This window comes from Diabrotica undecimpunctata, chromosome 8 (assembly GCF_040954645.1).
Source record: "Diabrotica undecimpunctata isolate CICGRU chromosome 8, icDiaUnde3, whole genome shotgun sequence".
Classification (NCBI taxonomy): Eukaryota; Metazoa; Arthropoda; class Insecta; order Coleoptera; family Chrysomelidae; genus Diabrotica; species Diabrotica undecimpunctata.
Genome location: NC_092810.1, coordinates 9771247 through 9797072, shown reverse-complemented (window position 1 = coordinate 9797072; position 25826 = coordinate 9771247). Strand labels below are relative to the sequence as shown.

At 34.8% G+C, this 25826-nt stretch overlaps 1 protein-coding gene across 1 annotated transcript in view; it reads left to right on the top strand.

Moving 5' to 3' along the window:
* The window catches only part of Cad99C (cadherin 99C), a 210430-nt gene that overhangs the window by 154162 nt on the left and 30442 nt on the right, over nucleotides 1-25826 (top strand). The window contains exons 10-15 of the mRNA XM_072542457.1: nucleotides 6152-6346; nucleotides 6435-6747; nucleotides 9636-9928; nucleotides 13595-13735; nucleotides 19334-19618; nucleotides 22582-22755. Of these exons, the coding sequence (XP_072398558.1) occupies nucleotides 6152-6346; nucleotides 6435-6747; nucleotides 9636-9928; nucleotides 13595-13735; nucleotides 19334-19618; nucleotides 22582-22755 (1401 nt within the window). The remainder of the gene's footprint in view (nucleotides 1-6151; nucleotides 6347-6434; nucleotides 6748-9635; nucleotides 9929-13594; nucleotides 13736-19333; nucleotides 19619-22581; nucleotides 22756-25826) is intronic.

Below are 25826 nucleotides of genomic sequence, written 5' to 3'. Positions count from 1 at the left end.
GGCGTCCGAAATTCTTGCAATATATTGCAGTGGGGTCACACAATGAGCTCTTTGAGAGACTAGTATGATGGTGGATGTAACGGCTAGAATCTCGCAGGGCTCTGTCCTTGGTCCATAAACTGCGAATATGTGGAGGGTGTTACCCCCTTCGCATTCGCTGACGACTTTGGATTACCCATGCGGGTGTCTCGTTGAGGATTGGATGAACGAACATAATGTTTCTCTCGTGGAGGATAAGATGGAGGTTGTAGTAATCAGATGCTACAGAAAGGGAGACAGTGTTGTATTTGTGTCAAGTACGTCAAGTATCTGGGAGATACTTGACGTACTTGACTAGGATGCTTCACGGTGTTGTGAAAACTATGGCCTTCTACGCGGCAACATTCTGAAGTGAGGTGGTAGAAGTCTTGCTGTGTTCCTTTACATGTGAAAGGGACAGATTAGTTTCAATCGGCCAGTGGCAGGAAAAGTAGGAGGCAACACGTGATGTGGCAGAGTAAACTGTCACTAATCCCGAAGCTGCTTTCTTCAAAAGAAGGACAGGAGAGGCAACAGAATTCTGAAACGAGTGAGTAGTATCTTGGAGAAGTTCAGACTGTCAAAAGGCCAAAATAGGAGAAAATGAGAGACATACGACGTGAGAAAGATCGAAGCCTCGCTAAGGCAGGGGTTTAAAAGTCTTTAGTGGTTCGTGTGCGTCTAATTTCCCCGATGAATGTGTGGAAGAAAGAATGGGAATCGGGTGGTAACATGACATCAGGAGAGATATTTTGCCTTATCCGCTCTTTCATCCTGATGTCTGGAGTAGCAGAGGAGAGGTTTTTAGTTGGTAGACGCCGACCATCAAAATAAAACCTACAACGAAACTCTTTTTAACTCGCTGACTAAACCTTATTCTTCAGAAGATAAGACAGGAATGTATCTTGTGTTAACAACAGCACTCAGGAAATTTGTAAATTCAATCGATTAGATATCAATACCAGCGACATCTTGACTTATCAATTTATTAATTTGATTTTCGATTGGTTGTATTTAATACAATTCGTAGTAGGTATACATTGATAGTATATATTATGGATATGCTGTAAATTGTCTGCCAAACAGTTTATACTTACCCTCAAAAATGATATAGTGACGTCAAACAGGATATAGGATTTTCAAAGTTTTAAACCAGCCAACTATGACGTAAAACATGGAACAATGATAATTTTCATTAACTGTGTAGTTGACTATACATATACGAAAACTGGAAGTAAGCTTAACTGTGCGAAAATCGAAATAATCAACAAAAGTAAAAGTTATTAAAAATTATTCAAGGGACACAATTATAAAAACAATATCGTAATTATTTTTAGACGAACAATTACGTTTGGTCTAATAAAAAATAAGTCCATTGTTTACGTATATTTTCTGTGAAATTTAAAATTACCTTTACAAATTTTTATGTAGACATATCGGCGTATTTATCTATCTATTATCATACTTTCATTCGGAAACTGATCATATTGTTCTTTAATATATTAGAGTAAATACGTCATAGAGTTTAAGAAACGAGTAGATCTCACGATTTTCTTTCAGGTATTATAATTTATGATTTGTTACTATGGGTTAACTAGTTAACAATTATATTAATACTCTTACGATGTTCCGTTTTGTCGAAAGCGCTGACCTTTTGACATTTCTACTGAGTTATTTAACTCATTTATTTAACTCACAATACATTATACAGTGTGTAAAAGCCAAATGGAATAAATTCATTATTTAGGTTACTGTACATATTTATAAAAAATCCCGAAACACGTCAAATTTAAATTATAACTTGACATTCTTTAACGTGAAAATGCAACCCCTACCATCAACTCCCTTAGAATGACAGGTACAACCCTCAATTTTTAAAATAGGAAGTATAGGCTTGTGATATATCGTTTGAAAGGTCTTTTCATTCTCCATTCAAAAATGTTGTCGCTTTCAAGTTTATTAAGATTAATTAAGATAAAATAAATTAAAATCATGTAGTTACCGAAATTCGCTACAATACAATCAAAAACTAAAATGTAATGCAAAACGTAATAAAATGTAGAACACGAAAAAGAACTATGAATGTTAATGAAGTAGATGTTCAAAATGTTCACCGCGAACGTCTTGGCAACATCCTAATCTCAAATAAAACTGTCTTCTAACATTATTCAACATAACAGGTGTGATCGACCTAATCGCAAGCGTTATTCGTTCTTTTAAGTCATTTAAATCAGAAGGTTTAGTTTTGTACACATGGCTCTTCACATATCCCCATAAAAAGAAATCTAATAATGTAAGATCAGGTGATCGCGCTGGCCATTCAATCGATCCTCGCCTCCCTATCCACCGATTGGGAAATATTGTATCGAGGTACTGCCGGACATTATGTTGGTAATGTGGTGGTGCTCCATCCTGCTGAAACCATATCGTATTCGCAGGAACTTGAGGGTTTCCTGGATCAGGATATAAATTTGCCAACGTTGGAATGACATCATTTTGAAGTAGTGCCAAATAATTGTTGCCATTCAAGTTGCCCTCAATGAAAAAGGGACCAATGATATTGTTTCCTACAATCCCTGCCCAAACATTAACCTTTTGAGGGTATTGAGTGTGTTCTTCTCTCATCCAGTGAAGATTTTCCGTGGCCCAGTAGTGACAATTTTGCCGATTAGCATGACCGTTAAGTGAAAAATTACACTCATCAGAAAACATAATTTTCTTCTAATTTGTCTTCTAATTGGATAATATTGTTATCCATCCCCTATGTTATAGGGATGCAATTTATTTTCTTTTAATATATTTACTATCGATGTATGGCTAGCATTGAATGTAGTGGATGTCTGCCTACTCGATGTATGTGGATTTTCCTGAAACTCAAGCAACACATCTAATTTGAGTTCATCACTCAGTGCATTGGCAGCTGCTTTTTTTATCTGCCTTACATGACCAAACTCGGGAAACTGCGTCTCTATTTTACTTATTGTTCCTTGGGATATAGGTGGTAAATTAGGAAATTTCTCATGAAATAGGCGAGTTACTTCCTGTTGTGTTCGGGTGTTATCTCCGTAACCACTCATTTGTAAAACTGTTATTTTATGCATTTCCGTTAATCTAATGGTTACCATCTAAAAACCACATTGCTATGATTTTTCTCATTATCAAGACCTAAACGGGAAATAAGTTTTGAGTATATTTTAGCGAATTTCGGTAACCACATGATTTTAATTTATTTTATCTTAATTAATCTTAATAAACTTGAAAGCGACAACATTTTTGAATGGAGAATGAAAAGACCTTTCAAACGATATATCATAAGCCTATACTTCCTATTTTAAAAATTGGGGGTTGTACCTGTCATTCTAAGGTGGTTGAAGGTAGGGGTTGCATTTTCACGTTAAAGAATGTCAAGTTATAATTTAAATTTGACGTGTTTCGGGATTTTTTATAAATATGTGCAGTAACCTAAATAATGAATTTATTCCATTTGGCTTTTACACACTGTATAAATATTTAGTAATAAATATAAATGTATTTATTTTTTCAAACCAATTCAAGACCGAGTGAGGTGTTAGACAAGGATACGTGTTGTCACGTGAACATGTCATGAGGATGGCTTCAGATGGATATGCCGGTGGAGTAACAGTGGCTGGTACTAAAATCTCCAATTTAAGATTTTCTCTTATTTAAGTTGACCTTCTGTTAAAGGATAACAGAAGGTCAACTCTACGTCAACCAATCCCCTGAAAAAAGAGTGACGCACTACAACTACCTCGGCATCATAATAAATGAAGAATGGACCAACAGTCATGAGATTAGAGCACGCATCGGAAAAGCTTGATCCACCTTCAATCGGATGGGGGCCTTTTTCAAGAGTCACAACCTCTCTCTTGATACAAAAGTAAGAATGCTGCGATGCTACGTCTTCTCTGTCCTTTTTTATTGTGTTGAATCGTGGACCTTGGGCGCCAGCCAATTAGTTTTCTGGTCCATCTTGTGTCTCTAATTGACTGGCGCCCAAGAGAAGACAAACGCAGCAGAGGACGACCACCAACACGCTGGATAGACGACATTGAACGAATATCCAAGAAATGGCAACAAGAAGCACAGAACCGTGAAGAGTGGCGAAAAATGGGAGAGACCTATGTCCAGCAGTGGACAGAAGAGGTTGCATGATGATGATGATGATGATCGTGGACCTTAAACGAAGATATGTGCAGAAAACTGGAAGCATTTGAGATGTGGCTATATCGGAGAATACTTAAGATTCCGTGGACTGACCGAGTCACAAATGAGGAGGTCCTCAGAAGAATGAATAAGAACCGAGAGATACTGACCACAATCAAATCTCGAAAGTTACAATTCAGCTGCGAAGCTCTCAGAGTAGCTGAAGATAGAGACCAATGAAGAAAAATTGTTAGAAATAGTGGAAGAAATCACGATCCTCAGTAGTGGGGAAACGACAAGAGAGAGCTCAAAAAACAGAATCAGTTTTGTTAGTAGGGTAGCAAGTACTGAGAGAGTTAGAGATTAGAAATTTCAAATAATATTAGTGATAAAGAGAGAACAGGGGGAAACCAAAAACGCGAAAGGGAGAGATGGAAGAATGTTAAAGGAAATTAACAGAAGGAAAGGGCTGACTGGATACGGCATCTTATCTTCGATAAGAGAACTATCATCTGACTCAGGTATTCAAGGAGTATGATTGTATCTATTTCTACCTAAAATGGATTTGAAAAGAGGGGATATGTACATTACCAATGAGAATGTGAAGACAAAGACACTACGAAGCATACTTTGTTTGTATGGGTAGGTTGAATGAGAGAAAAATGTTACTAATCTATCTATCTAAAACTATCTATCTAAACTGCCAAGGTAAGAGTTGACAACCAGTACACCCAAAATATCAAAATACAGAGAGGAGTCCGCCAGGGTTGCGTGCTGTCCCCACTACTTTTCAATGTCTACAGTGAATTAATTAATATTTAAATGGGAATAAGCCACAATTAAAGGTTAAAATACATTTATTGACGTTTCAATTTCCACTTCGGAAATCGTTCTCTATTATAAATGTAGAAATACTGTCTACAGTGAAGCGGAATTTCAAAAACGCTCTTAGACTTAATAGAAGGTATATCTATCAATGGAGAAGTTTTGAATAACTTACGTTTTGCAGAAGATACAGTAATAATGACGGATAATAATAATGATTTACAGAACGTAATGCAAAGCCTTAATGAACGCTGTCATGAGTACGGACTGAAGATAAATTTAAAGAAAACTAAATGCATGATCATGACTAAATCTGCTCATTCAAATATCCAACTGACTATTGAAGATACTGCAATTGAGAGTGTTGATAACTATGAATACTTAGGAACATGGATAACATCAGATGTAGACCAAACCAAAGAAATTAGGACACGCATTGAAATAGCACGTGCATCATTCATTAAACTTAAAAAGTTTCTTTGTTGTCGGGATATAAGGTTACAACTACGCCTGAGAATGCTTCGATGTTACGTGTTCTCTACTCTTCTTTATGGCTTGGAAGCGTGGACACTAAAACAAGTCCATCTGAATAAGTTGGCCGCCTTTGAATTTTCGTGTTACAGAAGAATCCTACGAATATCATGGACTCAAAGAATGTCAAACGTGGAAGTAACTAGAAGGATAGGAAATGAGACGAAAATAATATTAACTATCAAAAGACGAAAACTTGAGTACTTAGGACATGTGATGAGAGGGCAAAAATACTTATTATTACAACTTATTATGCAAGGCAAAATCCGAGGAAAGCGGCGAAATGTGGGAAGACGAAGAATATCCTGGCTTCAGAACTTAAGGGAATGGTTTGAATGCAGTAGTGCAGAACTTTTTAGAGCGGAAGTCAACAGAATCCGCATAGCCATGATGATTTCCAACCTTCGATAGAAGAAGAAGAAATCTAATACTATTATCCAGCACGGGTTTTATTTAAGAAGTTTTCACCCTTACATTGAAAAGAAAAAACGATTTAATATTAAGTTGCTTGAAAGTACACCACATTTGTTAGTTGACTTACTTGTATCATTTTTCAATCATTGTCTAAATAGAAAATTATTGTAAATGAATAAACAATTTATACATATTTTAGGCTCAAGAGGTTTCGGAAGCGAAACGATCAACGACTGCCAAATTGTTTGTGACTATCAAGCCCGTAGATGCTCATCCTCCAGAAATTGTATTATCGTCTCTGGAAGGTTTCGTCAAAGAAAATTCTCCCATTGGGAAAAAAGTATTAGATGGCGGAGGAAAACCGATACTGGTTAGCGTCCAAGACAAAGATTTTGTAAGTACTTGAACTATGTATTTTAATTTTAATAGACGTAACACTTGTTTGACGTCTTCCAACTGTTTTAACCCAATTACTGTTTTAGGGGCCAGATGATCCTAAACCAAGCTATACGTTTGAACTAACGACACCTTATTTCGCCATCGATAAAGAAAACCATCTGGTAGTGAACGAAAATAACCTCGACAGAGATCCTCCGAATCCAGGAAAGTTCAAGTTTCAAATAGTAGCAAGAGAAAAGCAAGGTATTGCTGCCAGCGCTCCTATGTCAGTGACGGTTCATCTACTTGATGTGAACGATAATCCTCCAGTACTACCTATAATTCCGCCAGTTTCGGTACCTGCGGGAGATGTGAAAAGAATAGTTACAATGATTCAAGCTACAGATAACGATGAAGGTAAACAATTTTAATCACCGAAAATAAATGCGGTTAACAATAAGACTTATTTATTAATGATAATGAAGATTGATTTAACAACAGTATCACTTAAAAATTATATTAGAGAATTCAGTGCTTATCACAACAGAAATTTTGATAGAGTTTGAAAATTGTATTGGAGAATGCAATGCTCAGTCACAACAGAAACTCTAGAAGCAAAATATAATTTACAAGTAAATGAGGCACAAACTGTAGCAACCAGATACACCACAATAAAAACATACTTTTTTGACCAAAAAATTACTAAATTTCAACGTTTCTTAGTAACAAATTATGAAATAGTCCAGGATATGACGGTTTTCTGCTCACAATTCTTTTTATATGCATGTATTTGCTTAAAATTTTGACAGTAGTTAGAAAATAGCACAAACGTCAGTAGTTATGACTAAAAACTCGAAGGTGGAAAAATTTATCAAAAAAAACATGTTAGATGCTATAGTCCTTTTCCCTCATATTGATAGCACATTATGTATGCAAATCCTCAACAGGTCAAAAAACCATAGGCGTCACCCTATACTTGTTTTGAAATAAATAAAAAAATTAATATTTTAAGATGCCGTCAACAATTCATTATCTTTTAAAAAATCTTCTGTAAAATAAGTGTCCACTAATCTCACTATACCTTTTTTGTGCGGAAAAAACGTCGGTATATATGCCACACGATTATTGTCAATTAATTATACACGGGTGATTAACGAGAGAATTCAATGTTTCACGAAATAAATTAATGTAAACAGTAATTTAAAGGTGATTATTGTTTTATATACAAGTTATCGCCTGACACAAAAAGAATACCTTCTTTGAACGATTACCTGGAATTACTGATAAGGCTTCACTAATGATAGTTTAAGTAGTTTTTATGCCACAGTACAGCTTATGCCAATAACATAAATTAGAAATTGTTTGCATCTTCCATTTAGTTTGTAGATGTACATTGTTCCTGTCTTACCTACCTACGTTTTTGGTGTCGATATTTTCTTATTTGCATTTAAAAATGACGTCGACAACAGGTTTTATCCCGGTTAAGTGTAGTTTTAAAGGTGCCTTCAGTCTAAAAGAGAAAAATTTAATATTAAATGTACACGATGCACTTGTACATCAACGCCCTTTAAGTAATGTTCGTGAAATCGTTACCATGTGTTTAAATATGACAGGGGTTGGAGAAGCAACAACTTATAGATTCCTAAAAGAAAGAAAAGGAGGAACTGTTTCATCTCCCAAAAGGAGTGGAGGGAGTAAACCCTTGGAAATTGAAAAAATACATAAAAACATGATAAGACGCAGCGTCCACACATTTTTTTTAACAAAGAATTTCCAACATTGGACAAAATCCAAACATTAATTAGAGAAAACGAAGAGTTGCCAATCATAAGCAACAAGAAATTATGGGGACTATTGAGAGAGATGGGATTTCGTTGGCAAAAGAATAGAAGAAAATCCGTTTTAATTGAAAAAGATTACATTGTATGTTGGAGACGAGATTATCTAAGAACTATTAAAAAGTACCGAGAAGAAGGGAAAACAATTTTTTATTTGGACGAGACTTGGCTAAATGAAGGTCATACTGTACCATATCTATGGGTTGATACAAATGTGAAAAGTTCCCGTCAGGCATTCATCGAAGGTTTATCTACTGGAATAAACAATATTCCCATTGGAAAAGGACGCAGACTCATAATAGCCCATATTGGAAACGAATACGGTTTTGTCAATGGTGGATTATTAAGTTTTGCCTCAAAATCAACCAAAGATTACCACGAGGAAATGACTGCTGACGTTTTTGAAGAATATTTTGAGCAAATGTTGGATTTAATTCCAAAAAATTCTGTCATAGTCATGGATAATGCTAGTTACCATTCAAGACTAGCAGAAAAATTGCCAACAACGGCATGGAAAAAAGGAGAGATAATCGAATGGTTGGATAAACACGCAATTGAGTACAAGGAGAATTCGACAAAAAAGGAATTATTACCTATTGTAAGGCAACATAAAGCAGCTTATAAAAAATATATAATTGATGAAATGGCATTAAACCGTGATGTAATTATTTTACGTTTACCCCCATACCACTGTGATCTGAATCCGATAGAAAATATATGGTCTCAAGTAAAGGGTGAAGTCGGACGCAACAACAAAACTTTTAAATTAGAAGACTTACAACAATTATTAGAACATTCCTCATCAAAAGTAACTCCAGAAAATTGGATGTTAGTCATGCTCACAAGGAAGAAAATAAAATGTGTAATTTGGATAATATGACTGATGCAATGCTGGAACCGGTAATAATTTACATTGAAGATTCCTTAGATTCTGAAGAAAGCAGTGAATCTGAAATGGAATTTGATTAAAATATTATTCATTTTTTTACAAATCGGCCCCTGTTACGGCCAGAAATTATTTTATATATAACCAATAAAATAAACATCTTATATTTTTTGCAAATTCATTAGTACCTGTTAATCTCCATCACTCCGACACTGGCAACTTTATTTAGGGATTAACCCTCACAACTATTGTATTCTATTCTGATTCAACCTTTATACCTGGTGGCCATACTCAATTTAAAATTGTTTTCCTATATACTTCTGTAAACTTGTTGACAAATATTTATTTTTCATTGAGTCACCCGTATCAACAGTTTAGGGATTTGCATACATAATGTGCTATCAATGTGATGGAAATGGACTATAGAATAGTGAAATTTTAAGACAAAAATACCGAGGTCAGGACTGAAGAGAAAGAAAGAGATCTCTAAGTATTGAAACAAGTAAAATATGATTTAGATTTTTTTTAACACTAAGTTTTGCAATCAAAATATGTAAATATACAATGTTTTAATGTTTTAGGAGAGAATGCAGCCATTAGATACTCGATATATCACGTCTCCAATAACGGTAACAACAAATTTACGATAAATCCCATAACTGGTCTTATAGAAACGGTTGGAAAATTAAACGCTGGCGAGCAGTACAGTCTGACTGTTCAAGCAACAGATTCAGGTGGACTATACAGTCAAGCTATTGTCGAAGTTACTATCAGTCCTGGTCCGAATACCCAAGCTCCCGTTTTTGAGCAATCTGTCTACGACATTGAAGTTAGTGAGGGAGCTACAATTAATTCCACTATTGCTACGCTTTTGGTAAGTAATATTTTCATTTATATTAATTTTTATTTTCTAGTAGTATAATTAAACGATAGAATAACAGGAAACTTTGGCACTAGAGAGGCATTATTTACTATACGAACACTCATAGAACGGTGTAGATATAACAATAAATTATGATGTATACATGTAACTGCCATCCGCCAAAATGTACATCCGCCATTTTGTTTTTAGCAATTTTTTTTGCTTTTGCACCACTGTCAGACTTGATTAGAATACAAAGATTGTAATGAGCTGGACATGTAATAAGAATGAGAGAAGATAGGCTACCAAAAAAGCACTGAATCCTAGAATGCAGGAAAAGAGACCGGTTGGAAAGCCAAGAAAGCGCTGGGAAGACACAGTAAACAGCGACGCACAAGCCCTTTTAGGAGTCCGTGTATGGAGAAGATCAGCCACAGACAAGCAAGGGTGGAGACAAAAATAAGCCTAGGCTCAATTTGAACTGTAGTGCCGTAGAAGAAGATATTTACCATACATATATCCGCCATACTACATCCTCTATTTTTCACCACCACCATCAACCACCAAGGGTTATTAGTGGGGGACATACACAGTAGTACAGTTTGATAAAATTAAAGTTTATTGTACATGTTTATGTCTTTTAGAAACTGCAATAAATCCGAGATATTTGTCGTAAGCGCACGTCTCAGGTTTCCACTAATTCCTCGGCATGTTCTCTGAGGTCGGAACTACGGACAGTCGATTATCAGATGCTTTACGGTGAGTTGAGTAGAGCAGTAGGTACAAATCGGAGCTGGTTCTTTATTCAGAAGGTGTTGGTGTGTTAGTATTGTGTGGCCGATTCGAAGACGATTTACGATTAGTTGATCTCTTCTTTTTCCTTGTTGTGGTAGGCTGGCATCTACTCGAGACTTTATTGTTTTCAATTTAGAGTCTGTTGCGTTCCAGGTTGCTTGCCATAAATCTATTATATGATTCATGGACTGTCGTTTATGGTCGGTATGTGGATATTTAGTAATTTCTGGAACATTTTCATTTCTGATGGATTTTAATGCCAATTGATCAACTTCCTCGTTGCCCTTAATGCCAATGTGTAAAGAGATCCAGATAAATGTAACCTTTATTTATTTGGTGTAGTACATTAAGTTCATTTCTTATATTTTGTGCAATAGGATGGCTAGGGAAAAGTTGATTAATTCCATGAATTGCGCTGAGTGAATCTGTGATGATTAAAATATTATTTTCAGTCGTTGAAGAGAAGTTTTTGATAGCTTCTAATATCGCTGTGGTTTCCCCGGTTTAAATGCTGCAGTGCTGTGGAATTCTAATGGCATATTTGTAATTTTTATTTGTGAAGGCTGCGGCATGGCCGTTTTCAGTTTTTGATGCATCTGTGTATATTATGTGGTGATTTGGATACTTCTCCATAATTTCTTTAAATTAATTAATGATAAAGTTAGGATTTGTGGTATTTTTTTGGGTACTGTGTTTAATTAAGTTAAATCGGTAATAGGTAAGGGGGTAAGCTATGGAGGAAAGTCTAATTTTGTGGTTATGGATAATTTATAATATTAATAGATGAGAATATCAAGCCAACTTCCCCAAAAGAAGTAGCTGAGTTAATTAAAGAACAAATCGACCCAAATAAAGCACCAGGTTATGACCTCATTACCGGAAGACTGCTAAAAAATCTACCAAGAAAAGCTATCGTAAAATTAACAAATTTAATAAATGCTGCCTTTAGACTACAATATGTTCCAGATTTATGGAAGATAGCTGAGGTGATCATGATACCAAAGCCTGGGAAACCCCCCAATGAGGTGACATCATATAGACCAATATCACTCCTACCTGTGATGTCCAAGGTGTTTGAAAAACTCCTCCTGCGAAGAATCCTACCAATAATTTAAGAAAAAAAAATAATTCCAGATCATCAATTTGGATTTAGAAATAAGCAATCGACAATTGACCAGGTGCATAGAATAACTGCTATAATTGAAAGATCATTAGAGAAAAGAAAAGTCTGTTCTGCAACCTTCCTAGATGTGGCACAGGCGTTTGATAATGTCTGGCATAAGGGTTTGATACATAAACTTAAATCATTCATGCCTAAACAATATTCAAATATATTACAATCATATCAACGAACAGACATTTTAGAGTTAAACAAGAAGATGCATACACTGATCTCAAGGATATTGAAGCAGGTGTTCCACAAGGGAGTGTATTGGGTCCAGTCCTATATCTAATATACACGTGTGATATACCTGAACTAGAAGACGACACCATAGCTACCTTCGCAGATGACACTGCTGTCTTAGCGGTAAGTGACACCGTCGAAGAAGCTACAGAAAAACTACAAAATTCAATAAATAAAATCCATGAATGGACCAAAAAATGGAAAATTAAACTGAATGAGAATAAATCAGTCCATATAAATTTTACCAATAAGAGAATTAATAATATTCCTATTAGAATAAATGATGTCCAAGTGCCTATTGCAACATCAGCAAAGTACTTGGGGATCACTCTTGATGCGAAACTTCGCTGGAAAGCTCACGTGAAGAAGAAAAGAGAAGAACTAGGCATCCGCTATAAGAAAATGTATTGGTTAATGGGAAGACATTCCTCTCTATCCATAAATAATAAACTCCTAATCTATAAACAAATACTGAGACCAGTATGGACCTATGGCTGCCAACTCTGGGGCTGTGCCAAGCCTAGTAACATCAAAGTAATCCAGATATTCCAGAATAAAGTACTGAGGAACATCGTAGATGCGCCTTGGTACGTTAGGAACAACGACCTTCACCGGGACCTCAAGATGGAAGACGTCAATCAGATAATCAAGAAATTTGCAGGGATCCATGAACAACGACTCCATCATCATGTAAACGTCGAGGCTATCCAGCTCCTCGACAATACGAACCTAGAAAGAAGGCTGAAAAGAACAAAGCCTTTTGAACTGGTATAATGAGTGAGTGAAAAGCAGAGTAAAGTGTTGTGCGAGTATGCATGCTAAATTTAATGCTAGTTATTAGAAATAATAGGAAAGATACTAGTGAGTAGACACCTAATTTTAAGATCTCATTAGTAATTTAAGTTAGAAACAAACTGATAATTCGTCTTACTGACCACATTTTAATGTAAGTACACTTCTGTGTCTTTAGTAAAAAAAAAAATGGATAATTTGAATTCATTGCAATTAAATCCTTTTTGATTGATTCTGTCCCTAAAGGGTTTGTCTTTATATTGTTTGTTTCTATACAAATTGGATGTATGTGCGTTAATAATCTCAGAATATAATCGGTGCTTTTTATTGGAAGATATTCTTGCTGCATAATTTAAACTAAGTGTTTTTACCTACCCTCTATTTTGTTTTGTGCAATTTCGATTTCGAATTCGTAATCAGCGACCTCAAAAACTCTCGGATACCAAATTTCATGCAAATCAAAAAATTCATATTTTGGTCATCTTTTTGGGATTTTGGACCACTGCACTGTGGAATGGTTTGAATGCATTAGTGCTATTTAGAGTGAATTATGATGACTTCCAACCTTCGATAGAAGATGAAACTTGAAGAAGAAGAATCTTTTAGTTCAATACTTTTAAATAAAATGTCTTGATCACTCTAAAAATAAAAAACTTTTTTATATTTGTTTTACTACTAATTTTTAGGCCGTGGACCCGGAAGGCGATCCAGTTACATACTCCATAGTTTCTGGAAACGATTTAAGACAGTTTGCTATAGGTGCTAAAAGTGGTGTTATAACAATTATTCGACAGTTAGACCGAGAAGATTTAAACACGTATCAACTGGTAAGTAGCAAAATAGTTATTTAACTAACAAGTGTATTAATAAGGGCGATTAACAATTAAGATATTTTAACGCGTGAGCGGAGCGAGCGCGTTAATGTTCGAGATTGTTAATCGCCATTTTAATTCACAAGTTCGTTACAAAACTTTTCCGTCGACCAAAACTTCTGGTGGAGTTAAATTAAACTCTTCGTCAATATCCATCATTTGATTTTTTAAATAGACAGAATTTTAAACAATAAAGTAAATAATGGCATACAATGACAGATGATACTAACAGCGGCTACTTCATTTTAAATTTTTTAGTGGGAATATAAATAGGTATATGTTTGGTTGCCTACACCACAGGTCATTAATTTATGCAAGTAATGTATGTTGTGTTCATTAATAGAAAATCATAAATCATTCATTAATAGGGGCCATTAATCAATGATTTTGAGGGTGTTAAAATTGATCATAAATGGACGGTCGACAGAAATAGTATTTAAATAGATTTCGCCAAGGTTTCGAAATCAATAAACAGGCATTAATACTTAAGTGGTCACGGATTACAATCTTGTCAAAAACGCCAGAATATTGTTTTACTATGTATTGTATATACACTTCTTCTTAAGGTGCCTTCTCCATTACTGAAGTTTGGCTATAACAACAGCAAATTTCTCTCTATCTTGAGCTGTTCTTAGTATTGAACGTGTGTCCATGCCTGTCCAGTCTCTTACATTCTTCAACCAGAAGCATTTTCTTCTTCCTTCCACTTTCCCTTCCATTATAAGTCGTAGGAAGTTGTATTTTTCTCCTCTGTAAATATGTCCTAGATAACTCGTTTTTCTGTTTTTGACATGACAACGTCTTAAATTAGGTTGTGGCTCGGAGTCACTCATGAAAAAGTGTAACGCCCGCTCACGTCTGTTACGATGAGTCACCGAACGAGAGAGAGGCCCGCCGGACCGGCGAATGCCTTGCGTCTCTCTCCCACTCAAACATGATCGGTCCGCTGCGCGCGCAGCACTAGAGAATTAGGCGCGTTGAATCGGTGCGTGCTTGTGTCTCTGTCTTTCTCGAGCGTTCTTGGCGTTGGAAAACCGAGAAAGCGTCATAATACAAGTTCACACGTGTGGTTAAAGTATCGTCAGCTGTGTCTGTAGTGAAAATGTGGAGTGCTTAGATTCGTCATTTACAACAACTACAACAATAAAGGTAAATAATTGTACACTAATATTTCATTATCGTAAACTATGATTGATTGATTAATTGTTAGATTGACACAAAAGTTGAGAAACTGAGTTTATAGGTTATGTCATACTATTGACAAATGTTGATAGTGTTAAGTAAATTATTAGTTTAAATCACTCTGCAATCAATCGTAATTCAGTCGATTCAGTCATATCAATAAATATTCTACCGAGAAAAAGACGTTGTCACGTAAAATCTTCGCCCGTAAAACCGACTTTACAGGCAACCGATTTTTTTTTTTACAATATTTAGGATTTCTCTTTCAGTGCCCATTTTTCTTAGCACCTCATTGTTGATCACGTGCTCTGTCCAAGAGATCTTCAGCATCATTCGAAAAACCCATATCTCAAAGGTACTTGTAATATATAGAATATATAAATTTACTTGTAATTCCGAGAGTCCATGTTAATATAATAAGTTAATAAGTCCATTATCCATGAATAAATAAACGTTTTTACAAATTGGTATCGGATATCCAACGATAACGTAGAGTTTATTAGCAATTTTTTCATTCGTTGAAATGCGGACCTAGCATATTCTATACGAGCACGTATTTCCACCTCGTGGTCAAGATCGTTTGTTATCCAGCAACCAAGATACTGGAATCTTTGTACTGGTTCTATATGTTTGTTATAGATACAAATATTAATGTCGACATTTGGTGCACAACAAGAGATAAAAACCCGAATACAAATGGCAAGACAAGCTTTTGTGAAATTCAGACCGCTTCTATGTAATCAAAACCTACATTTCGAAATACGCTACAGAATGGTCAAGTGCTACATATGGTCCATCTTGCTTTATGGCATGGAAACGTGGACTTTGAAAAAAACATCTATCAACAAACTTGAAGCATTTGAAATGTGGTCATTAAGAAGAATGATGCGCATACCTTGGGTGGATAGAGTTCGAAACGATGACGTCCTTAAGAGAGCCGGCGTGGAAAGAGAACTCTTTAAATTAATTAAAAAACGCAAGATTGGTTACCTTGGGCACATATTGAGAGGAGCAAAATATGAAATACCTCAGTTAATCATACAAGGGAAGATCGAAGGTAGGAGAGGAGCCGGCCGCAAACAATTATCCTGGTTAAGAAATATTAAAGAATGGACAGGAATACACAATACAGGCAAGCTGTGTCACGCCGCCAAGAACAGAATTCTAGTAATGAGATAGTCGCCTACGCACTTTGGTGTATGGCATGTTAAGAAGAAGAAGATTTGGTGCACGTGTAACAGCCATTACTTTTGTTTTATTTGTGTTTATATTTAGTCCCAAGCTATCTCCCTCTCTGGTTATGACATTCAAAAGTCGTTGTAAATCCTCAGTACTGTCCGCAATAATGACGGTGTCGTCTGCGTTTCTTAAGTGTATATACACTATATATGAGTATATACACTATAATATATGAAACTTATGAAAATGTTCACAGTGTTTTGGCAATAATCTGTCAGCAACAAAAAAGGAAGATGGTTAAAATAGGAATTCTGGAAATAGTTTGGAAAATAACATTTATTACGGAAATTAGGCTTTCAAGCAAGATTGGTGAAAAGATAAAACATAGTGTGGCATAGCCATATATGTAAGTAGTATTGCGGAAAATAAATTTCCAAAGAATTGTACACTACTTTTTAATTTTCTTTTATACAGGGTGAGTCATGAGGAACTTTACATACTTCTACCATATGTAGAGTCCCTCAGGGAGCATATCATGTGGCCACTAAAAAATTTCAACTCCTCTTCTTTATTAATTAACAGAGTGATTTGTGTAATTGACCATTTATTTCATTTTACTGTAGTGTTTATACGGCTCATTTGATTTTTTTAATTTTTGCATGATACAGTACACTACTATCAAGCATTCGACTGGTATTAGCTAAACTAAAAAATTCCTGGACTGGCTTTGGAAACATTAATTTAGGGATTCGTATTAAATATTACACCCTGTATAAATTTTTTTTAAAATGCAATAAGTGATTTTCAAACTACATAAATAGCCAATGAAAACGACATATGCGACAATGTTGTCGCACTTTTATTAAATTTTTAGTGAACGATCAAATCTTACCAAAAATAGAACAACCATAATGAAGTATCAAATTAATTATAAGGTAATTAATTTAAACAAATGTTATAAATTTCAAACATTTTATTTGAAATGATAAACTGAGTCACTGCACAACAAAAAACAGTAACTACTAACAATAACGAAGAACAATTTAAAAAAAAAACTAAAAATATGTACATAGTTATGATAAACCCATAAATTAGAACTGGAAAAGATACAATAATGGTAACAAAATAAAAATTATTCAAAATAGATTTTCGAAATGGAACCCTGCAGCCTGTACACATTTTTGTTGCCGAATTGTTAATTGACGTATTGAATTACGGATACTCTGGGGATCGTTTCTAATAGTATTACAACAATGTATAATTCTATCAATTAATTGTTGTCGGTTATTAATATTCACTGCGTAAACTAGTTGCTTCAATCGTCCCCAAATATGGCAATCAACGGGATTGAAATCAGGGGATCTTGAAGGCCACGAAATAGGACCTGCACGTCCTATCCACCTGTTGCCATAAACATTATTGAGATGTTGTCTCACTGCCAGTAAAAAGTGTGGGGGTGCCCCATCATGCTGAAAATACATCCCTCGGATAGCAACGTTCGCGTTGGCAAGCAAATTTGGCAAAATATTTTGTAGAAAGTTCATATAGACCTGCCCTGTTAAAGTACCATCAAAAAAGTGAGGACCTACTAATTGGTTATTTATGACACCAATCCACACGTTAACCGAAAACCTTAACTGAGAACGACGTTCTCGAATAGCATGGGGATTTTCTTCTGCCCACACATATGAATTTCGTGAATTATTTATCCCGTCTCTGGTAAATTGGGCTTCATATGTAAATAGTGTCCTGTATAGCGTTGGTCGATTATTGTTAATCCATCTACAAAATTCCAACCTATCGATCTCATCTCCAGCATGTAGTCGTTGAACCATTTGAATGTGATATGGGTATAGATTATTTTTTTGTAAGACTCTACTTACTTTTGATTGAGTAACATTGAGTTCTCGACTTACTTGTCTAGTGCTTATTGTAGAGTTCATAGTAACGGCGTCCATAATGTCATCTTCCTGCGCTTCATCTACATGTCGCTCTGTTGTTCCACTAGGAAAAGTGCCATTTTCTCGCAAATAATTAAAAACTGACCCAAATGTTTGATGACTGGAAGTTCGACGATTAGGAAATCTCCTGCGATATTCTCTACTAGCAGCCCTACCATTCCCATTACAGAATCCATAAACAAATATTATGTCTGCATATTCTGTGGTCGAAAACTGATGTGGCATTTTGAACGAAAGTAACAAAAGCTCTACCAAAACTAACACAATGTACTTAACGTAGATATGATAGAAGAAATATGTATTCTTGTACACATAAATAACAATTGGTAATGACAATAATGACAATGGGTATAAAATATCAAGAAACGTCAAACGGTCAACGCCAACCTTCATTTTAAACTTTTTTAGATTTATTTTTATTTAGTACAGTTGATGCAATGTATTATTATTTGACATAAAATTTTAATCATTTACAATCAACAAAAACTAACACATACAAGAGGTTTGACTTTTTAATCAATTTAATTTATTATTTATCGAAAATAATGCCCCAATACGATCTATGAGTAAAAATTTAAAATTGAAAAACAATTGATTCTATCGTAGAGATAATACAAAGTGACAGTAAATATGTTAATTTTCTACGTATTACATTATGTTGTAGGAACTCATTTTAATTAAAATGTTTGAAATTTATACCATTTGTTTAAATTAATACCTTATAATTTGATACTTCATTATGATTGTTCTATTTTTGGTAAGATTTGATCGTTCACTAAAAATTTAATAAAAGTGCGACAACATTGTCGCATATGTCGTTTTCATTGGCTATTTATGTAGTTTGAAAATCACTTATTGCATTTTAAAAAAAATGTATACAGGGTGTAATATTTAATACGAATCCCTAAATTAATTTTTCCAAAGCCAGTCCTGGAATTTTTTAGTTTAGCTAATACCAGTCGAATGCTTGATAGTAGTGTACTGTATCATGCAAAAATTAAAAAAATCAAATGAGCCGTATAAACACTACAGTAAAATGAAATAAATGATCAATTACACAAATCACCCTGTTAATTAATAAAGAAGAGGAGTTGGCATTTTTTAGTGGCCACATGATATGCTCCCTGAGGGACTCTACATATGGTAGAAGTATGTAAAGTTCCTCATGACTCACCCTGTATTGTACACTACTTTTTAAAATATTATTATTTTTGTTACTTAAATATTCTAGGTTATAAAAGCTGAAGACGCTGGAAAATTAGCAAGCACTGTACGTGTTAACATCAAAGTAACAGATATCAACGACAAAAATCCGGAATTCGTCGGAGATCCCTACCATTTTAAAGTCAAAGAAGGTTTAAATAAAACAACTGTCGGTTTTGTGAAAGCTACTGATGCAGATGAAGGTGTTAACGCTAAAGTCACCTATTTCATTCCCTCAGATTTGCCCTTTGACATAGACAGTAATAGTGGAGAGATCACTACTAACACACCTTTGGATTATGAAAAACAAAAGGTAAGTAGAAGTTTTAACATCGTTTATTAAAAGAGTTATATTTTATAAAACACAAAACGGACCTGCGTTTTGTTTTTCCCATATATTTATCTTTCGATATTTGTATACAGGGTGTCCCCGAAAATAGTGCATTCCTTAAAGGTATAAGTAGAAGGCACTATTTAGAGCAAAAAAGTCTTATTTTTTTCAAAAAATATTTTTTTCTAAATTTAACCGTTGTCAACTACGTGCAGTACTAAAAAATCTAAACGTAGACAGTCACAACTTTAATTGTGAACCGACAAACAACAAACAGATTTTTGGAACAACGCCGCGAAAATGTTTTCGATTCGTGAGTACCATGATATGTTGATTATTTATGGAGAAGCGCAGTGTAACAGTAATTTAGCTGTCCAAATTTATGTGCATCGGTATCCCGAAAGGCGAACTCCTAATGCTCGAACTTTTATGGATATTTCTCAAAGATTATTAGAAACGTGTTCGAAAAACAAAAATAGGGAAAAAACAAGAAGTATCCGTCGATTAAATGTAGAAGACGACATTTTAGATGCTGTGGAGAACAATCCAAATATAAGTACACGAACGGTGGCTAAAATGGTTGGAATGTCGAAAAACGTTGTTCATAGAACATTTCGGGAACATCATACATCCATTTTTATTAGTAAATAAAATGAGATAACTTACTTGTTAATTATTTTCGTGATAACTTAACGATGAAGAACAAAATTGAACAGGAGAAGGTAGCAGCTTCCACAAAGATAAGATATAATATTGATAGCCTCAAACAAGAATCAGTAGAATTCCTCTACAAACTTAGACTAGCCTCAAAACTCACTTAACTCGAAGAGAAACAGCCGAAAAAGAATATCAAGATATAAAAAATTGTATTCATCAGGCGGCCAAAGAGACATTGGGGTACGAAGAAGCTGACAAAAGAAAAAATCCTGAGTGGTGGAACGAAGAAGTAGGAAAATTAGTTAAAGACAAAAAAAAAGTTTATCAAACATGGCTATCCACGAAAGACTCAGAAGACCGTAGAATTTACAGCAGACTCAACAGGGAAGCAAAGAAGGAGTTCACTAAAAGAAAAAACGAAATGTGGGAAGAGAAATGCGAAGAGATGGACCGATGCTTAGGAGGAATCAAAGTGACACAAGCTTGGAAATTCATAAAAAGTATTAGAAAAGAAAGAAAAGATAAGGGAAATATAAACCTGATTTAAAATAAAAAGTGGGAAAAATATTACGAAACGCTATTAACAGAAAGTAGGCACGAATTTATGGAAAGACCTGACCATATCTCAATGACAGAAAACTCAGAGGTGCATAAGATAAACAAAGAAGAACTGAAAAAAGAATTGAAACAAATGAAAAATGGAAAAACACCCGGGCACATTCCCATCGAGTTGGTGAAACATGGACCGGATGCTCTTTTGGAAAGCTTAGTGAATATTTTTAATAAATGCTTAATTGAAGGCCAAACGATTCCAGACGATTGGAATTTGGCCCACATTAGCCCCATTTATAAAAAGGGAGACAGAAAAGAATGCGGAAATTATAGAGGCATTAGCGTAACTAGCTCCTGGGAAGGTTATATGGTCGTATATTGAAAAGAAGAATAGAAGAGGAGTATAAAGAAATTGAAGAACAAAGCGGCTTCAGAGCAGGAAGATCGTGCGTGGACAACACATTTACCCTTCAACAAGTAATTGAAAAACCAACAGCTCGAAACCTCCCTACGCATCTGGTATTTATAGATCTGGAGAAGGCTTATGATACAGTTCCTTTAAAACTCTTATTTAGTGTCTTGACGAAAACGGACCTTAGTAAAACATATCTAAAAGCAATACTGAACATCTATAAATGTCCTCAAAGCACTGTAAAAACAGGAAATACTTTCTCAAGGGTATTTACAGTAACGAAAGGCTTGAGAGAAGGATGTTGTCTTTCCTCCACCCTATTCAAAATATATATCCAAGAAGCACTGCACCAGTGGAGACAAAAATGTGCGGGAATGGGGTTGAAGCTTAACAACCATTATCTGACAACGCTGTTCTTTGCAGATGATCAAGTACTAATTGCAAGCTGTGAAGAAGATGCAGATTATATGCTTAGACAGCTCAAAGATGAATACGAAAAATGGGGGATGAGTATGAATATGTCTAAAACAGAATATATGCGAATAGGCAGTGAAGACGAAGACCCGGATTTGGAAATTAGACAAATGAAAAGGTGCTACGAATACAAATATTTGGGAAGTATTATCTGCAGTAAAGGAACAACGGAACGAGATATAGACTATAGAGGGCAACAAGGCAGGAAGAGTGTTCAAATTCTGAATTCGATACTTTGGTCCAACAAAGCTACTATGAGAACTAAAATGACTATCTACAAAGTAATTGTAGAGCCCATTCTTACATATGGAGCAGAATGTTGGCAAATGACAGTAAAAGGAAAGAAAAAAGTTGACACGGTTGAAATGGACTACCTGAGAAGAGCTTGCCGTATATCAAGAGTAGAACGTATACCTTATTCTGAAATTAGAAGAAAAACAGATAGAGTACGTACAACTTCTGAAAGAATAGAAACTAGACAGTTAATATGGTATGGACACGTACAGAAGATGGACGACAACAGATGGCCAAAAAGAGCTATGGAATACAATCCAAGTAATAGAAGGAAACGAGGAAGACCAGTCAAGTCTTGGATACAAGGTGTTATGGAAACCATGAAAGACAGCCATTAATGAAGACACCTGGAGAGATAGAAAAAGATGGCGATCGAAATGCGGGAAGCGGAAGAAGCTGTAGGATCCCCGCTTATATCTTATATATATATATATATATATATATATATATATATATATATATATATATATATATATATATATATATATATATATATATATATATATAACTTAATGATGGTAAAAACATATTTATTAATTTTATTTAATACTTTTAGGATTACCAATTTGTAGTAACTGCTAAAGACGGTGCCACAGATCCCAGAATTGCAACTGCCACAGTTTCTGTGGAAGTTCTTGATGTTGAAGATGAAGTTCCAATTTTTGAAGTACCTGTATACGAAGCTACTGTTCCCGAAAATATGCCAGACTATTATGTTACAACGGTTAAGGTAATATATTAACATGGAAAATTAACACAATTTTTTTTGTGAAAGTACGCTGATTATGAAAGACTTTTCTTACCGTCTTTCTCCTCCTAACGGTTTACTTTGATTATAAACGATTTTCAAATTATTTAATGCTTGTCCAAATTTATAATATATAGGTCGGTTCGCTATATTTACGCGGGTTTCGGATTAACAAAATTATGCTAATGACTCATTGATAACCAGTTGCAGTAAACGACTTCCCAGAAAATTAGGTAAAAACTGCATTAATGGTCATATTTTAAAATACATTAAAATAACATTAGGGTAGGTATAAATTTGTTACAATATTGCAGTTGAATTGATTCTTTGCCAGTGTTGACATTGTATGTTTGGTGGAAATATCTAAAAATGCCTAGACGTGTGTTAGATGTAGATAGTCTAATTTGTAGTGTACATAAGTATTTTACGGATGAAAAAGAAAATAGCGGTCCTTTAAAATCGGTAATGTCTGTTCAACAACGCGTATGTGATGCTCTAGGAATTAGTGAAACCAAACTAAGAGGACTATTACAAAATCGCAATAATGAACGGCCGAAAGAAGATCACCAAAAATCTCGCCTATCATTGAAAACGAAAGATATTCCAGATGGAAAAAAATTTGAAATTCGTGATACCATTTATCGAATGCGAGCCAACAAGGAACATGTGACCTTAAATACAATTCTCTCGGAATTAAAAGATAGAAAATTTGACGAAATTGGCAGAACAAGTCTATGGCAAGTGATATATAATTTGGGTTTCAAATTTCAAAAGGAGGATAACAGAAAAGCCCTTTGTGAAAGAAGTTCTGTTGTGCATAAAAAAATTAACTTTCTAAGAAAATATTCTAAATTAAAAGAAGAAAAGGCAAATTTTATATATTTAGACGAAACATGGATATTTTCTAGGGGTGCAACCAAGAGAATATGGCAAGATGATAACGTAAAGTCTATCAAACATACTGACGGAGAAGGGAAGCGACACATAATTTTACATGCAGGAGGGAAATCGGGTTTTATAGAAGGTGTTGGTTTAATATTTTCATCTAAATCAAAATCAAGTGACTATCACGATAATATGAACACAGAAATGTTTGTAAAATGGTTACATGAAAAACTTCTCCCAGGTTTAAGTGAGCCCAGCGTAATTATTTTAGACAATGCACCTTACCATTCTGAAGTTTTAAACAAAAGTCCAACGAATTCTTGGACTGTTAATAAAATTAAAGAATGGTTGACAAAGGAACATATACCATTTACACAACATATTTTAAAATCAGAATTATTACGCTTGGCAAATATCCACGCAAAACCAAAAACCTTTGTTGTGGATCAGATTATTGAAAGTTACGGTCATCAAGTTTTACGTCTGCCACCGTATCATTGCCAGTTTAATCCCATCGAATATATATGGGGAATAGCAAAACAATATTATGACAACCATATTGGGCCTAACGGTTATAGCGACGACGCAGTTCGGGAAACTTGGCGAAAGGTATTATTAGGTTTATATTAGCCACATTAGACTCCATTAATGAAGTAATTCTCCTTATTATACTGTCAATTATATGAAAGATTTTCCATTATTATTTAATTAAAAAAAGTTATGGATTATTTTTCATTTCATTTGACCAGTTGATATTTCCCCAAAGAGCAGGTAATTAAAACTGGGTACTTACAATAAAATTTTTAATCCGAAACCCGCGTAAATATAGCGCACCGACTATACTTATTATTCTTATGCTTTTTATCTTAGATATTTCCGATATTCTTCTTCTTTCAGTACCTTGTCAGTAATATCGAACGTTGGCGATCATATTATTGGCAATAATAACTTTGTTTACGGCGGCTCTAAATAAATTAGCGGTGGTTTCTTGATACCATTCTCGGAGATTTTGGAGCCAGGATGTTCTTCTTCGGCCTGGGCCTCTCCTTCCGGCGATCTTACCCTGTATTATGGGGTGTAGAAGGTTATACCTCTCTGGATGTCTCATTATATGACCGAAATATTGTAACTTTCGAATTTTTATCGTTTTTTTTTTTTATTTTTGTCTCTTTTTCATTCGATGTAAAACTAATTCAACTAAGGCTTCTTTGAAAATAAATTCGGAGTAGATATTAAAAAGTAGAGGCGATAGAATACATCCTTGCCTCACTCCACGTCGTATTTCCACTGCTTCCGTCATGTTGTGTCCAATTCGTATGTTTGCACATTGATGCCAATACAAATTTTTGATAATACGGAGGTCTCGGTCATCAATTCCCACCTATTGCAAGACACCTATAAGTTTGTCATGGTTTACTCGGTCAAAGGCCTTTTCAAAGTCGATAAAACACAGATATACCGATTGTTCGATATCCCTACATATTTGAACCATGACCTGCAAACTGAATAATGCTTCTCTGGTTTAAAGGTTGTTGCTGAAACCAAACTGTGTTTGGCTAAGTTGTACTTCTATTTTGTTGTAAATTCTCGAGTGCAGTATTCTTAGGAAAATTGTCAGTACATGACTCATCAGACTGATAGTGCGATAATCGCTACATTGTTTGGCATTTATTTTTTTCAGTATCATTACAAATGCTGTCAGTAGCCAGTCTGCTGGTATTTGTCCTCTTTCGTATATTTTATTGAAGAGGCTTAGAAGAGAATGTTTACCCTTATCGTCGAGTAGTTTGATTATTTCGCTTGGAATTTTCTGGACCGGTCGCGTTCCTATTTTTGATAGCTTTATAGCTCTTTCCATTTCATCGAGTGTTATGTTTTGACCAGTCGATATATTTTTTTTATATTTTTGTTTTAGGTAGCCCACAATGGAGCTCTTGTAATTTCAGCTTCCAATATACGCAACCTTAACCTAACCTAACCTTACTTAACCTATTATCATCGATTACTTCTTGTTTTCATTCAATTTTTTTCATGTTCAGTCTCCTAATGAATATTTAATATAACAACAATACAAAATTGATTCCTGTATTATATAAACAAGTTTATTTGCATTTTTATGATCACTTATTGATTATTATACCACCATTTTATTTTTGTGATATATTTTA